This window comes from Rhipicephalus microplus, chromosome 5 (assembly GCF_043290135.1).
Source record: "Rhipicephalus microplus isolate Deutch F79 chromosome 5, USDA_Rmic, whole genome shotgun sequence".
Taxonomy (NCBI): domain Eukaryota; kingdom Metazoa; phylum Arthropoda; class Arachnida; order Ixodida; family Ixodidae; genus Rhipicephalus; species Rhipicephalus microplus.
The window spans coordinates 13,110,827-13,127,178 of record NC_134704.1 but is presented as its reverse complement, the minus strand read 5'-3'; the positions used below and the strand labels follow the sequence as shown (position 1 = coordinate 13,127,178).

General features: G+C 46.0%; 1 protein-coding gene across 2 annotated transcripts in view; it reads left to right on the top strand.

The window, feature by feature from the left end:
- Gdap2 (ganglioside induced differentiation associated protein 2) overlaps positions 1-16,352 on the top strand; it is a 42,069-nt gene that overhangs the window by 16,674 nt on the left and 9,043 nt on the right. For both annotated transcript variants that reach the window (XM_037426155.2, XM_075894859.1), the window contains exons 6-8: positions 6,302-6,461; positions 7,500-7,647; positions 14,953-15,141. In XM_037426155.2, the coding sequence (XP_037282052.2) occupies positions 6,302-6,461; positions 7,500-7,647; positions 14,953-15,141 (497 nt within the window). The remainder of the gene's footprint in view (positions 1-6,301; positions 6,462-7,499; positions 7,648-14,952; positions 15,142-16,352) is intronic.

Sequence of the window (16,352 nt, the reverse complement as noted above, 5' to 3'; positions counted from 1 at the left end):
CCTTTCTGCACCGCTTACGCTACTTGCCGGCGAATGTCTCGGTCGAGTGGAGTACCTCGATTCCTCTTTATTCCTTAACATGCCAGACGAATCGTGCAGTAGCGCCTCGACCGAACTTCATGCCCTTACCCCACTGGAATGCTTATCGAGTGACACCTTCTCGAGTTCCATCGCCGACACCTTAAGTGCCCATGAACGCGCCGAGCTTCTTAATCTCCTCCAGCACTTCGTGAATTCATTCGACGTTTCTCAGCCGCAATTGGGTCGGACTTCCGCAGTGCACCACTACATTGACACCGGTTCGCACCAGCCATTGCGACAAAGACCGTACCGTGTCTCTGCTGCAGAACGTCACGTCATCAACGACCAGGTCGAAGAGATGCTACGCCGTCGCGTTATTCAACCATCGCACAGTCCTTGGGCATCTCCTGTCGTTCTAGTTCGAAAGAAAGATGGATCGATTCGATTTTGCGTCGACTACCGGCGATTAAACAAGGTGACGCGGAAAGACGTCTATCCATTACCGCGCATAGACGACGCCCTTGACAGCCTCCAAGGAGCCGAATTCTTCTCCTCCTTAGACTTACGATCTGGATACTGGCAGGTTCCTATGGCAGAAGCTGATCACCAGAAAACTGCGTTCATTACACCAGATGGCCTGTACGAATTTAACGTAATGCCATTTGGTCTTTGTAATGCTCCTGCCACGTTTGAACGACTCATGGACAACACACTGCGTGGACTGAAGTGGTCTGTGTGTCTATGCTACCTCGACGACTTTGTCGTTTTCTCTCCCGATTTTCCTACGCATCTGCTTCGGCTCCAACTGGTTCTGACGTGTTTAACCAACGCTGGGCTCCAACTGAACCTTAAAAAGTGCCGCTTCGCCGCGCAAGAGCTGTCCATCTTAGGGCACATCGTCTCCAAGCACGGTGTTCGACCCGACCCTGCAAAACTGCGAGCAGTCGCTGAGTTCCCGAAACCTACTACACTGAAAGAATTACGCAGTTTTGTCGGACTATGCTCGTACTTCCGGCGCTTCGTGCGAAATTTTGCATCGATCATGTCACCACTGACCAACCTCCTACGTGGTGATGCAGACCTTTCATCCTGGTCTTCTGACTGCGACGTCGCGTTTGCCACGCTCCCTAGTCTGCTAACATCTCCAATTCTTCGGCATTTCGACCCAACAGCTGCAACGGAAGTTCACACAGACGCTAGTGGGGTTGGTCTAGGCGCCGTCCTCGCCCAACGCAAGCCGGGCTACTCCGAATACGTCGTCGCTTATGCGAGTTGCACACTTACTAAAGCTGAGGCCAATTACAGCGTCACTGAAAAAGAGTGCTTGGCGCTAGTGTGGGTGCTTCGCAAGTTCCGGCCTTATTTGTATGGTCGCCCATTCGACCTGGTAACGGACCACCATGCACTTTGTTGGCTCGCCACATTGAAAGACCCTTCTGGCCGCCTAGCTTGGTGGGCACTGCAAATCCAGGAGTACGACATTCGTGTAATCTATCGCAGCGGACGCAAGCATTCTGACGCCGACGCCCTGTCGCGTTCGCCTTTACCTCCCGACTCGGCCTGCGGAACCACTGGTACCAACTCCATCGCATCTCTCGACCTCGACTCCTTTACCAGTGAACAACACAAGGACCCGTGGATCGCTTCCCTTTTTAACTGTCTTTCTGGATCGTCAACCACTGCGGTACCACGATCTCTCCGACGCCAAGCTGCTCATTTCGCCATTCGTGATCGGCTGCTACACCGACGCAACTACGCCCCCGAAGGTCGTAAGTGGCTCTTGGTTGTTCCGCGCAGCTTGCGATCACAAATCTGCGCCTCCTTTCACGACGATCCCCAATGTGGTCATGCCGGAGTTTTCAAAACTTACGAACGCATTCGCCATCGCTTCTACTGGCGCGGAATGTATAATTTCGTTCGAAAATTCGTTATGGGCTGTCCTGACTGTCAACGCCGCAAATAATTGCCTTTCCACTCGTCCGGTGCGCTTCAACCGCTTCCGTGCCCTGCCAAACCTTTCGATCGGATCGGAATTGATCTCTATGGCCCTCTACCGACAACATCAGATGAAAATCGGTGGATCATAGTCGCTGTGGACCATTTAACATGCTACGCTGAGACCGCCGCCCTTCCAAGTGCCACTGCGCGGGACGTAGCATCCTTCATACTTCATCGCTTCATACTAAGACATGGTGCACCTCGAGAACTACTAAGCGACCGAGGTCGAGCCTTCCTATCAGAAGTTGTCACGTCTCTGCTTTCTGAATGCCATGTTGTTCATCGCAAGACCACGGCATACCACCCGCAGACTAACGGGCTCACGGAAAGATTTAACCGCACCCTTGGCGATATGCTCGCCATGTATGTGACATCCGATCATACTAACTGGGATCGCATTCTTCCATTCATCACGTTCGCATATAACACCGCGGCACAGTCTACCACTGGATTTTCACCTTTCTTTCTTCTTTATGGACGCGAACCATCCCACACCATCGATACTCTCCTTCCATACCGTCCTGACGCATCCGAATGCCCATCTGTGTGCGAAGCTGCCCGAAATGCGGAAGAGTGCCGTGAACTCGCACACACCTTTACGTCACAAGAACAACAGCGCCAGAAAGAAAACAACGCCGACTCTTCGCAAAGCCCCAGCTATTCCCCGGGATCACTTGTATGGCTGGCTGTTCCTTGCCAAACCCCCGGCATTTCCTCAAAACTCGTTCCAAAGTACGAGGGCCCATACCGCGTTTTGGAGCAAACCTCGCCGGTGAATTTTCTCATCGAGCCACTTTCCCCGTCTGACGACATGCGCCGGCGTGGACGTGACATCGTCCACGTCGCCCGCCTTAAGCCATATCATAGCCCTCTGCCTCCAGACTCTTAGGTCGCCAGGATGGCTCTTTTTCGGCGGGGGCAAATTGTGAAGAAGAAAGAGCATCGTTGGCAAGCAACATCGCCACCGCTTGGGTACTGGGTTCTGGGCTTCGCTCGGTCGGCTCGTGCTGATCATCGCCGGCATCTGCTTGACCGTTGCTCTTGCACGATCGTGTTTCTTCGTAGGACCACCGTCGCAACAGTCGCCAATAAACCCTTTTTCACAGTGTACATTCAGATGTGGCATCAAGAAAAAAAATGTGTGAAGCTAGTGAGTATGGTCAGATGAAGCAGGTGTACTGAGGTGAACTTTTAGCTCTTTAATACTAAGTGTTTGGGAGGAGCCAATGTTGGTGCTTATGATGCAAAGTGTATCAGAACCAATGAGGCTTCAGAAACCTCCGCAAAGAATTGTATAAGCTCTACTGCTTTTTTTTGCCATGGATTTGCAGTCAAATGAGGCTACTTCTTTAAAGTTAACTTTTGACATTTTGTTAATGAGAGGTAACTGACATCATTGCTAAGGAAAGTTCAGGGGATGTTATTAGAAGTAATTGCAGTGTAAATCGGGAGAAATAACAATGAACGAACTCATTCTAAAAGGACAAGGCGTACAATCGCAGACACAGGAAGGAAGCCGGGACACACAAATGCCACCACAAAGGCGTTTTGGTGTCTTGACATCCTTCTTATGACCGCGTTTCCTGTCTCTTTAGAATAAATATGTTCCAATTAGCTCTGCTATATGTTATTCTGACGAAAAGAAAACTTGCCTATTTAAATATCGTTTATATGGGGAAACAAACAGGAGATAAGGCAAGACTCACGTTACTCAAATGCCATATTTATTCACTGCTTGGAAACTTTTAAGGTGATGATGATAGCTGTGTAGTGATGCCGTTGCGATGGGGCTGTTGAGGATGATCTCACTCTTGTAACATCCTCCCCTTTTTGGGTGCAGATTTTAATACAGAATGCAGTCTTTGAAGTGGCTAATCATGCATCTGTTTTGGCTCGGCTTTCCGCTTGTGGTGACTGGCTCTCAATCCATTTGTCCAGAAAGAATCTTGCTTTCATCATGCTTTGTGTCCACCAAAGAGTCGGGAGCTCCCATATTGCATTCGGATCCACAGTGAGATTGCTGTGATGTTTCGCCAACGCTGGAGTTCAGGACATGTCTTAGGTGCAATCTGTTCTGCTTTAGCTGATTTCCTTCGACTTCTATCTCATATGATAATCTCGCGCCCAGCCATTTTGTCACTGTGTCCCCCCTCTGTAGTGGGCCTAGGTCCTTGGCGTATTTGTTGTAGTACTGCTTGGTGCGTTTGACCTTTGCTGCTCTCTGTTGTTCATAGTTGACAACCTGCGGCTTGAGTAGAGCTTTAGTTATTGGAAGAGTGATGTTCTAGGCATGAGTAGCTGAGTTGTTGTGGCTTCTGGCTCCCATCTGTTGCTGTGGTGCGTTGCGGTAGTCAAGGATGGCTAAATATGGATCACCACTGCTCTCTAGTGCTTTCTTCAAAAGTGACTTGGCAGTCTTCACTGCCGACTTCACCATTTCATTTGCCTGGCGATGCCCTGGGCTCGAGGTGCAGTGCTGGAATTGCCATTCTGTTGCGAACCTTGTAAAGTCCACGCACGCAAATTGTGATCCATTGTCACTGATGACATCCGGCATCCCATACCTAGCAAAGTGGGCTTTCTGATAACAGCAGTAGCTGTTGTAGACTGCAGTTGATCGATTTCCCAGAAGCCACTGAAGTAGTCAACTACTAGGAGGAAATGTTCTTCTTGCAGCTTCATTAGGTCAATCCCAACTCTTTTCCATGGTCAATTAGGTGTTGGGTGAGGCATCAGGGTCTTCTTCTGTTGTCCTTTACCATGTGCCTGGCATGTTTCGAATGTATCAATGTAGTTCTTGATCTCAGCATTCATTTGGGGCCAATACACACGTTCTAGAGCCCTAGGGAGACAACTTTTCATGCCAAGCTGTGAGCAGTGTAGTCTCTTCTTGATGTCATCTCTCATGCTCATTTAGATGACCACACGTTGACCTTTGTACACCAGACCATCTTGTGCAGTAAGCTGATCTCTGTTTGCTGAAACTTGTTTCTTTTTGTCTGGCCCTCCACTGTAAATGACGTTCACAAGTTTCTGCATTATTCTGTCGTGTGCTGTTGCACTTTTGATCTCATCGAATGTTTCTTCACACGTTGGCACACTATGACATTTACTTCATTGTATTCTAGGCTGCTTTCTGTTTCTGGAAGCAACGCCCTTGACATAGTGTCTGCAATGATGAGTTCCTTGCCTGGCTGATATTCAACTTAGATGTCATAACGCTGTACTTGTAGCAGCATGCCTTGCAGTCATCGTGGTACCTTATCGAGAGGTTTCTTGACGATGGATTGCAATGGCTTCTGATCTGTGACCACTGATGTGTGTCGGCCCAGTGCATATTGGTGGAACTTCTGTAGAGAGAACACAATTGTCAGCATCTCCTTTTCGACCTGTGCATATCGTACTTCAGTTGGTGTAGGTGCTCGGCTAGTGTAGGAAAATGGGGAGTCTTCTTGCAGAAGCACAGCTCCTAGCCCCTTTTCACTAGCATCACATTGAATTGTGAGAGCCTTCTTTTCATCATAAAAAGCCAATATCGGTCGTGTTGTCACCAGATGCTTCACTTTTGCAAAGGCCACTTTCTGTTCTTTTGACCATGCCCACTTGGCATCCTTGGCTGTCAGTCTTCTAATTGGCTTCATTATTGTTGATATGCTGGGGAGAAATCTGGCAATCTATTTTACCATGCCACATAGCCTTAGTACTCCACTAACATCAGTGAGTGGGCACATTTCACAGATTGCTTTGACCTTGTCGGGGTCATTGACGAGTCCTTTATCTGTGAGTTTGTGGCCGAGAAAAATCACTTCTTCCTTGTTCAGCTTTTGTGTTGTTGATGCGAATTCCTTGCTCCATGCATCTGTCAACCAGTCTTGCCAACTTCTGGTCATGGTCAAATTGTGCCACATCTCTATTTTGGCCCATGCCATATACAAGTATGTCATCAGTGACGCACATTACATCTTGTAGGTCATCAGAGCAGTTTGTAGGTGTTCTTGAAAGATACCACTGCTAGCAGCCAAGCCAAATGATAGACGTAACCACCTGTATCGTCCAAAGGGTGTTTGAGATGTCAGCATGCTCGACTCGGGATCTAAGAGACAATGCCAATATCATTATTGCGATGTGGCTTTTGAGGATGATCTCACTCCTGTAACATTGCCATTGGCAAGGACCAATCATTTTTGCATTTTGTGAGAGACATATTTGAAGTATTATTGATGCTTCTGCCACATGTGTGGAGTCTCTGACGTAGCAACTCGGGTAATGGGTGGTGTTTCAGATGAAGCAAGTGAAGAGAAGGAGCTGGATCCAGGGCCCCTAATGGAGGGTTCGGTGTGTGTTGGCCGCACCGCCTTCGCACGCATGCAAGCTGATGTCGACAGGCAAGGTGGACGTGTACTCTCGGATCCCATGACACGGGAAATCCAACGTGCGCATAGGTCAGTGATGCCTAAGATTTTTTTTTTTAATGTGTTTTGATCATCACATGCATTCGCTGCACCTTTTCTGGTGGTGCATTTACGGTGGTTCTTTCAGGTCGCTCTGAAATATCGATGTACAAGAGAAACTAAAGATTTATACCAAAACAAGTTTTCCATTACATAAGTTGTCACATGACTTGCATACCTGCGTGTTCTCATTTTAGAGCTCTAATGCGGTTCAATTCACCACTTTTAGAAACCGCTCAAATACTCGAGTATACAACCACTCGAATGTGCCATTAATCTTGCACAGCTTACATAAACTTGCCCGTTATAATGCATGCAGTTCCAATTATGCAGCACTAGTGGAACCTTTGTAGCACTTTTAAATGCAACCATCACATATTGGGGCACACACATCATTGATACACTCTCAGAGCAACATGCAGATCATACTCGGCATGATATTTATTTTACTATCACTTTAACCCTTTGAGATCCTGTGTACACAGTCGTGTACACCATTCATTTTTGCTGTTTGTGTTAAGTAGAAGCTAAGAAAGAGCAATATATATCATACCTTGCAGGAAGTGAGCCTCCTGCATAATAAAGTTGTTTTCATTTAACTTCATTTTGCAGTGTACTGATACATAAGAGCACTTTTCTGAAGACACTACAACGTTTGACGAGTCGTGCAACGTGACTCTTCCTGCAGGCAATGTGAAAAAGCATAATTATTCTTTGCTCACAATGAACCTAACCAAATATGAATTTGAGCTGTCTTCCTAGCCTGAGATCTTATTCTGTTTATGCCAAAAGTAAGCATCAATGACTTCAGGGTAGAAATATTTACTTAAATTTTAATTAGATTGAGTTACTGTAACACAAATAAATTCAACAACTATCACATTATTCTTTTTGAAATAGAATATAGAATGCCTTGAAGTAACATTGTAGTGATTCGACGCATTTACAGACAGTTGTTCATAGATGTTGCTGAAAGGGCTATGCTTATCTTTATTTTTACAAACTAAGAATTGCTTTTGTTGGTTGCAGGTACACCAGACTATTGCGGAAAGCCCGTCGGGAGGATCTGCGCTCAGTGCGTGAAGCACGTTTCTTTTACGAAGCCGGACGAGATCGAAGGGGCCGTCCTGTGTTTGTCTTTGTAGGAAGAAGGTTTCGAGGCTTGAACCCAGAACAGGTCAGTACTAAATATGCTTGACATAAGTTCTTAGAAGCGATTGTTATTGAATGCACAGCTGTATTAACAGCTGCAGACAGACATGAGGAAGTGCACGAATTCTTATTGTGTAATGAATGCTGCCAATTAGGGTGGGAAAACTCCCAGAAAGAAATGAACTCCTTAAAGCTCAACTACAGTTGAACAAGGATATATTGAACCCACATATATAGAATTTTTGTGTATATCGAACTCGCATGTTACCCCCTTGAAATTTCTTTGTAAAAGCATAGAAATTCGCATTTATCGAATGGCATTTTTACCCGTCTTCAGATATATCGAACACCACGTGAGCTGGAGGGTGCGCTTCGACACTTGCTGCACCCCGCGGTAGCGCAGCTCTGCATGCGAGTAGGAAGTGCGCTTTGGCACTCGCAGCGCCCGGCGACCTCCATGTGGCCCCGCACCTTATTCTTTATTCAAAAAAAACCTTACAGGCCCCAGAACAAGGCATTGGGTAAGGGGGGGAGGAATCGGAATGGTACAGACAGGTAACGAACAGTTTACAGGCAGGATCAGTGCAAGAACAACGAAAAGCTATATATGTATATAAATGAGATCACATTTTAGGCTATACAGGGCGAGGTAAATTTGAGGGAATACAGCACTTGTTGATATGAACATGGCGACAGAGGGATACATTTTAAAATAAAAGACAAGGGGAATATAAATCACCGTTACGCAATGCACTCAGAATACAAAAACAGGGTCACATGGTGAACAGAGCGAGTAGCTGACGGCGAAATGAATCGGGATTAGATATGGAGGCTATGCAATCAGGGAGGTCATTCCAAAGACGAACGGCCCGAGGCAGTGGTGATGAATTGAGTGCATTAGTTGACCAGTATATGCGCATGAAGCTGAACTGATTATGCAATCTGCATGAAAAAGAGTGAGGTGTTTGAAGCTGGAGCCGCGTTCGTTTATTAGAGGTAATATATTTCTGGAACAGACAGAGAAGAGCAATATTGCGACGGCTATCTAATGACGGCAGCTGAAGGTCTGATTTAATTTGCGTTATGTTTGACGTGATGTCGTAGTTTCGTGATATGAAGCGGGCACCTCTATTTTAAATCCTTTCTACCATAATAATCAAGTAGTTTTGATGAGGAGACCCAATTGCTGAGGCGAATTCTAATATTGGCAGAATAAAGGTAAGAAAGGCTAGTTTTCGAATATTAGTAGGGGAATTTCTCAAGTTGCGGCGTAGGTAGCCCAGTGAACGTGATCCTTTGGCACAGGTAGACTCGATATGTGAGGCCCATGAAAGATTCTCTGTGAGAAGAACACTTAGGTATTTGTAGGAAGAAGTGTGGGAAAGCATGGTATTGTTCAAGTAATAGGAGAATTCAGAGCTTACGTGTTTACGGGTGAAAGACATTACTTCGCATTTTGTTAAGTTCAGTTTCATAAGCCACTTGTCGCACCAGTTACAAATATGGTTGAGATCTGCTTGAATGGTTAAGTGGTCATTACTGGAGTTTATAGAACGGTATATTATACAATCATCGGCAAATAGACGCATGCAAGAAGTAATCTCGGAGGGTAAGTCATTAATGTAGATTAAAAATAGTAAGGGCCCAAGGACGCTGCCTTGCGGTACGCCTGAACTAACAGAAGAAAAAGGGGACGTAAGATTGTTAACAACAGAAAACTGCTGTCGAGAAGAAATGAAGTTTCGAATCCAGGTTAATGTTAAAGAATCAAGTCGTAGAGCAGATAGCTTAGAGATTAGACGGAAATGGGGCACACGATCAAAGGCTTTAGAAAAGTCAAGAAAGATACAGTCCGTTTGAAGGTTGCTGTTCATGTTTGAGTGTAGATCGGTGGTGAATTCAAACAGTTGTGTGTCACAAGAAAATCCCTTTCTAAAACCATGCTGATTAGGAAAGAAAAAATTGTTCGTCTCGAGGTGATTGTACACGTGTGAACTGATTATGTGCTCAAGCATTTTGCAGCATATGCAAGTTAAAGATATGGGTCGATAGTTGTCAGGTGATCATCTCCAGTTTTGTGAATTGGTTTTATCTTTCCTATTAACCAGTCGTCCGGTAGCATGCCAGATGTTAGAGATTGGTCAAAAATTTGGCATAATATTTTGCTTGATATGGGGAGGGTGTTCTTTAGTATCTTGGAATTAATGTTGTCAATACCGGCTGATGTGGATAATTTTAGGTTGTTAATGAGTGATCCAATGCCTCCAACAGTGACAGTAATGGGTTCCATGTAGGCCGCGTCAAGTTCAGGAAAAGTAGGCACATTGGAAGAATCTTCCTGAGTGAAAACGGATGAGAAGAACCTGTTGAAAACAGAGGGGCAATCGGCGATAGGAATAGGTATTTTGTCAGTTCCATGTAAAGTAATAGTGTTAGTATCTCTGACCGGAGATATAGTTCGCCAAACTTTTTTGGGATTAGACTGAAGCAGGGAAGGTAGGTCTTGCGAGTAATATTTATCTTTAGCTGAGGTTATTGCTGAGCAGTAGGTTTTCAAACAGTGTTTGTATGCCTGCCATGCCCCATCAGTGCGCAAGCGTTTAGCCCTGTTGTACAACCGTTTCTTCTTGTTTTGCAGTTTGCTAAGGGACTTGCTGAACCAGGGGCTTAATTTATCGTTGGTTATGGACACTAAGGGAACATTCTGATCGACTAGCGCTGTTAATTTATCTCTGTAGAGTACCCAGTTTTTATTTACGGATCGACAAATGAAAGTAGGTAGTAACTCTTTAAAAAAAATTGTTCTAGTTCTGTGTTAATGGCAGCGTAATTTCCTCTATTGTAATCGCGAATTCGTTTTGTTGTTTTGCCAGATACGGGCTTTGGGATGTTTAAATTAAGTTGGAGGAGGTTATGGTCACTAAAACCGCTCACATTTGAAATTGAAAGTATTGTGTCAGGAGCGTTGGTGAATACCAAGTCCAGGATATTGGAAGCACGGGTGGGTTCTTTGACAACTTGGAACAGGTTGAAATCCAACGTTAGATTTATTAGTTCTAGAGACGCTTGACATGAGGATGACATGTGTTCTCAGTCGATAGGAGGAAAATTAAAGTCGCCAAGAAGATATACATGGTTAGATGGGCATGACTGAATGACATGAGAGATGCTATCACGCAAGTCCCCCAAAAAGGAATGATCAGAATCTGGTGCACGGTAACAAGCCCCAATTAATACCACACTAGATGACATAGACAAATCTGCCCATACAATTTCGACGGAAGATTCGAATCAATCCAATGCGAATGAAGCGTTTTCTTAATAGCAAGGAGTACGCTGCCACCGCGCCTATTTACGCGGTCGTTCCTATAAATTTTGTAAAGGTCGTTGTGAGGTAGTACTTCGTTATCTCTTATATCTGGATTCAACCATGTCTCCGTTAGTACTACTATATCTGAATCGCTATCATCAAGAAAAGAACAAAACGTGTCACGTTTGTGTAACAAGCTTCGGATGTTCGTGTACGCGACCGAGAGTGGAAAGGCTGCTTGGGGCACGAGATGCGGTGCGTGCGAGTTTAAGCTTACATCTAGCTATCTGGAAGATTGAGCAACTGTGTCATTAACGGCATCATACACATATACCTTCTTATCCAAGTGAAGCTTGTCAAGGACCAACTTGTACAGCTTGTCGAATGATCTGGCAAAAGCGACCAACTTTCTTCTGGCCACACGTGTTGATGGCGCAAAGTCTTCCCCAATCGAAAAAGTTGTTCCTTTAAGCTTACGAGCTGCAGACAAGATGCTCTGTTTGTCCCTGAATGAAGATAATTTTGCTATAATAGGCAGTTTTTTTTCAATGGAAAATTTGCCCAGGCGGTGTACACGTTCATACAGCACACTTGTAGTGGCAAGTTCGAGTTTTTCTGCGCAGAATTTGATGACCTTTTCTTCAGACGCTGCCCAATTTTCTTTTTCGTCGTCCTCTAAACCGAAAAATATCACGTTGGAACGTCTTAATCTGTTTTCTGCATCGTCGCATCTGGAAGTTATTTGTTGTAGCTGACTTGAGATATCATGCAAGGCATTTTGAGGAGGAACTACTTCAGGGGAAGCTCGATCGATTGCACCGGTTTCAAGAACAGTTACTTTCACTATAAGATTCTGGATTTTTCCATTAGTAGTTGCTTATTCTGCCCTAATACCCTGAAGTTCAAGCAAAACAGACTTCAGTTCAGTATGCAGTTTCTCAATTGCCCCCAAAGCCGATTCGAAGGCAACACCCTCTGCCTTACTCATCGGGCCGGGGTTCGATTCAACATCGCCCGCCAGCAAGAGCAGCAAGTGAACAAGGGAAGAAGATATGCATAATGAACAATTCAAGATATGTTTTTTAACGCAAGACAACTCTAATGGGCATGACACCGCAATAAGGCAGTAATTGTTCATTTTGTAACACACGGCATGGTTCAAGTAACTAACCTGGAAGAAGATCATTAGTGAGCAGCGCATGGCGGAAGCAGTGCCGTGCCCGATGGTGTTGGTGGCTGGCTCCAATCGATGCTTTGCTCTGCTTGCGTCACTGGTAAACATGCCCAATCTGGGTTGCCAGGTGTTGGAAGCGGATGCATCCAGACCCGGCGGGGATCCGAGCAGGACCGGACTAAGCGGTGGTGGCTCGTCGAAGTGCAGCGGGAAAAAGCCAGGCAGCCAAGAGTGTACGGTCCATAACAGTGTGGCCTGGAAGAAGATCATTAGTGAGCAGCACATGGCGGAAGCAGTGCCGTGCCCGATGGTGTTGGCGGCTGGCTCCAATTTATGCTTTGCTCCGCTTGCGTCACCGGTAAACATGCCCAATCCGGGTTGCCAGGCGTTGGAAGCGGATGCATCCAGACCCGGCGGGGATCCGAGCAGGACCGGACTAAGCGGTGGTGGCTCGTCGAAGCGCAGCGGGAAAAAGCCAGGCAGCCAAGAGTGTACGGTCCATAACAGTGTGGCCTGGAAGAAGATCATTAGTGAGCAGCGCACGGCGGAAGCAGTGCCGTGCCCCCAAATCCGAAATGCTCGAAAAAGGATGAGCGCGAGAGGGCTCGGACTGCACGTTCTCCAACTTGCTCAACAGCTTTTTTTTTTTCGTTTCTATTTCTCTCGTGCTTCCTACGTGTACCCATCAGCTTGAAGAACAGGAACGAATAAGCCGACGACCTCCTCTTTTCGCCTTTTATTTTTTGTTGCTGTTTTGCGAGTTTTGATCAGCCATCCACAGTTCACGCCTTTTGCTGTTGCCCTCACCGTTTACCATCGCCTCGCAAGCACTTTGTTGCCGGAGTCTGCTTCCGTTGTCGCATCGTCTACGTACCACCGCGTGTGAAGCATTCTTCTTTTGTGTGCGTGGTGTGCAAAGTCGCTGCCAACTCCTTGAATTGTTGACTTCTCGTGTAGCTATGGCCAGCGTCAAGAAGCGCAAGACCCTTGACTTTGAGATGACGTTGAAGGCTAATCAGCGTGTTGAGGTGGGCGAGAAATGTTCGACCGTCGCAGACAACTTCAATATACCACAGAGCACTCTGAGTACATTGTTGAAAAACAAGGCAGATAAGAAGGCAAAGGTGGCGGAGCAGCATACGTCGGGAGCCTGTCGTGTGACGGTGGAACTTACGGAAACCGGTGAAGACAGAGATGACGGGCACCTAGACGACTCGTTTTGCGAGTTGTCGTCTTTCTTCTTTACAACTGTTCCCGAAACGCGAAGCGTCTGCGGACGATTTCATGGAAGTGAACTGCAATGTTCAGGCCGTTGCGAGCCTCGCTGACGAGGACATAGTAGCTGCTGTCGCAGGGGCACAAGATGCCCAGGCCGAGAGCTCAAGTGGCGAGGAGGATCATCTGGACGAGGTGCTGGCTACACGCACGTACTCTACCGCAAAAGTGGTGGCAGCGTTCATCATCGATTCGCCATTGTATCGGCGACATGGAGGGAACCGGGCTATCTCAACTGGACATCCGTGATAAGATTGAGACGAGGGTCTTCAACTTCATTTAGAAAACGAAGAAGCAGGGCCAAATAAGCAATCTCTCTTTTGAAAATAAAGTATTCTGTTGCGGGTGTGTGCGGAATTAGTTGTCATCCTTGAATGCGCCTGTTGTAGGTGGTGGTCTGCGGCAGGTAAGCTTTTGGGGCCTGTATTTTTTTTTTTCATATTGAATTTTTTATATATCTTACTAATTCACGATTTCCTCGAAGTTTGATATATCTGTGTTTGATTGTATAAATAAAATGCATTGTGGTGTTAAGGTTGGTTCACACCGGCGACTAGCAGTGGTCGCCTGACCATTTGTAACTGGTGACCAAAAAACTATTGACGTTTGCACCGGCAGAGGCTGCATGCGAGTGACTGGAAGTCGCAGGGCCGGAGAGTCGCGTCCGAATTTCATTATCAGCGAAAGCCAGCCAACTGAGTGTTGCCAGTCGAGCTCACCGCATCTATTGTTTTCGGCGGCCACTCTCGATTCAAGTAAATAAGATGAGTCTCATGGTGCTGGCACGACCGCTGGATAAAAAAAAGTTGCGGCCTCTCTGCTGCCGCCGAAGCGGTGTCTCGGACCCAAATAATGCTGTATACTCAAATAAAGTTGCTACTCGCCCACTCACTCGGACCAAGTTAACCTTTAGGCATGCTTCAATGCAAAAGCTTGTCTTAGAAAAAACGCTTCTGCACTCATTCACATGAGGGACAGCGACTCTGCTCAGGCTGTAAATAATGCATTTATTAATTGCACCGGCCACCTCTCGTTTGGATCCTCCCTGGTTCCGCCATTTCGTGAACATTCCAAGCTTCATGCCACAAATGCATGGTTGTCAAGTTTCCCCTTCTTAACTCTTCCGCTGCCTTGCGGGTTTCCACAGAACTTATTTGCATTACTAAGACAGAATTAGTGTACCACTGCCTGACGGAAGGACACATGTTTGATTTTAATAATGTGGTGATACCGGCACGAGAGCAATGGTTGGGCCTAAGAAAATTCATAAAATCATGGTTTATCAATCATAATAAATCTACATGCAATAGTAATTACGGCCCCCTGCCGGATGTGTGTGGCGAAATATAAGTAGGATGTATTTTTTGGGGTGCTGTTTGTGTACTCGCGATGCCACCCACATAGGTGACGACAGGTCTGTTTTGTTATTTTTGTTGTTGAATAAAGCCAGTGATCAGAAATGTGTAGTTGAGGGTTGTATTTGGCTACATAGCTGGGAAGGGGCAAATATCTCGTGCCTTGTGGCTATACCTTTTGTGGTCGTACAAGCTTTTGGCATTGTCTCTGTGCAGGTGCTGCTTCAAATCCTGCTCACGCTAGACACGGTGACTCAGGCATTTGTAGCCGTCTACCTTCACACGGTGGCACAAGAACCCCCCGAGTTGGAAGCTCTCCTGAAAGATGTGCTCGAACTCTTGGGCTCCAAGCACCGTCAGAACCTACACTGTCTTTACCTTGTGCATCCGGGGTGGTGGACACGGGTGAGCTCTTCTCTACACTGCGGCCCGTTCTGAAGGCGAGATAACTTGTGGGATAGATTTGTGTGGACATCACGCGTCGACCACGAAATATCAACAGATAATACAGCCTTGAACATATTTAAAATTGATTTCAAAGTTTGTGTTGTGGCACCACACGCAAAACGTGCCTCTAGTTTCTTTGTAAACGACTAATCGCCACTTGCGTCACGAGCTTGTGTTGGCTAAGGGCTCTCTCATAGCAGACCTTTGCAGTGGAAAAAGGGGCAGGTTTGCACTGGACTACGAAGGCTGGTGGCCTTGCCTTGGCAGTCTATTTTTGCGGAGTCACGTATATTTACAGCCTCTTGGAGGGAGCCTTTGTTGAAAAGAGCTGTCAACGCGTTGCTCATGAGCACATGGTTCTTGTGCTCAGGTAGCCAGCTATGCTTCGACGAAACCGATCCGGGTTCCGTCTAACTCGGCACTCTTTGAAACCAAAACTGGAAGTGGGAATGATGGAATCATTTTATAAATAATTGCAATGCACTCAAACAAATGAGCTTTTCAGCAGTGATAAGCGGGTACTTATCCATCTATTGCAAGAAAAAAAACAAAAAAAATATTTGTGTCAGTACTCCTTTGATACCAATGTCACTCTGGTACATGTGATCGCAATCAGGATTGATCTGGATATGATTCTTTGATCATGATCAACAATGGTAGATGCTACATGGCCTAGACTAATCCAAATCGAGTTTGGCAAAGATAGCTGTCAAATCGCAACTTGGGAGTTAAATCACAATGCAGATATCATGATCGACTTGAGGTGGTATGGTAAACCTCCCCAATACTATACAGTCAAACCCCTTTATAAGAGACAGTGATAAAGAAACAAATAGATATAAAAAGTACCAGCATGCCTACAGTGAAATACGGGGGATAGGAAATCACATACGAGGTCCCCTGCTTGTAAGAGACATCAACAAGAGTTACTTCCCGGAGCATGCCTCTTATAAAGTGGTATGACTGTATTAAATTTTCAATTTCGACACCGAAAAATCCACAGTTTGTGAGGAACAAACCTTTGGAAGCTCTACGTCAAGCGGCCGCTCCAAGGAGTTTAAAGGTCACGCCTAAGTGCACCGCGTGACCTCTGGCGTAAGCAGTATGTGCACTTAAAACTAAGTTTTTCTCGAATGGGTTTTTTTAATAAATTTTCCAGCTTCAATGTA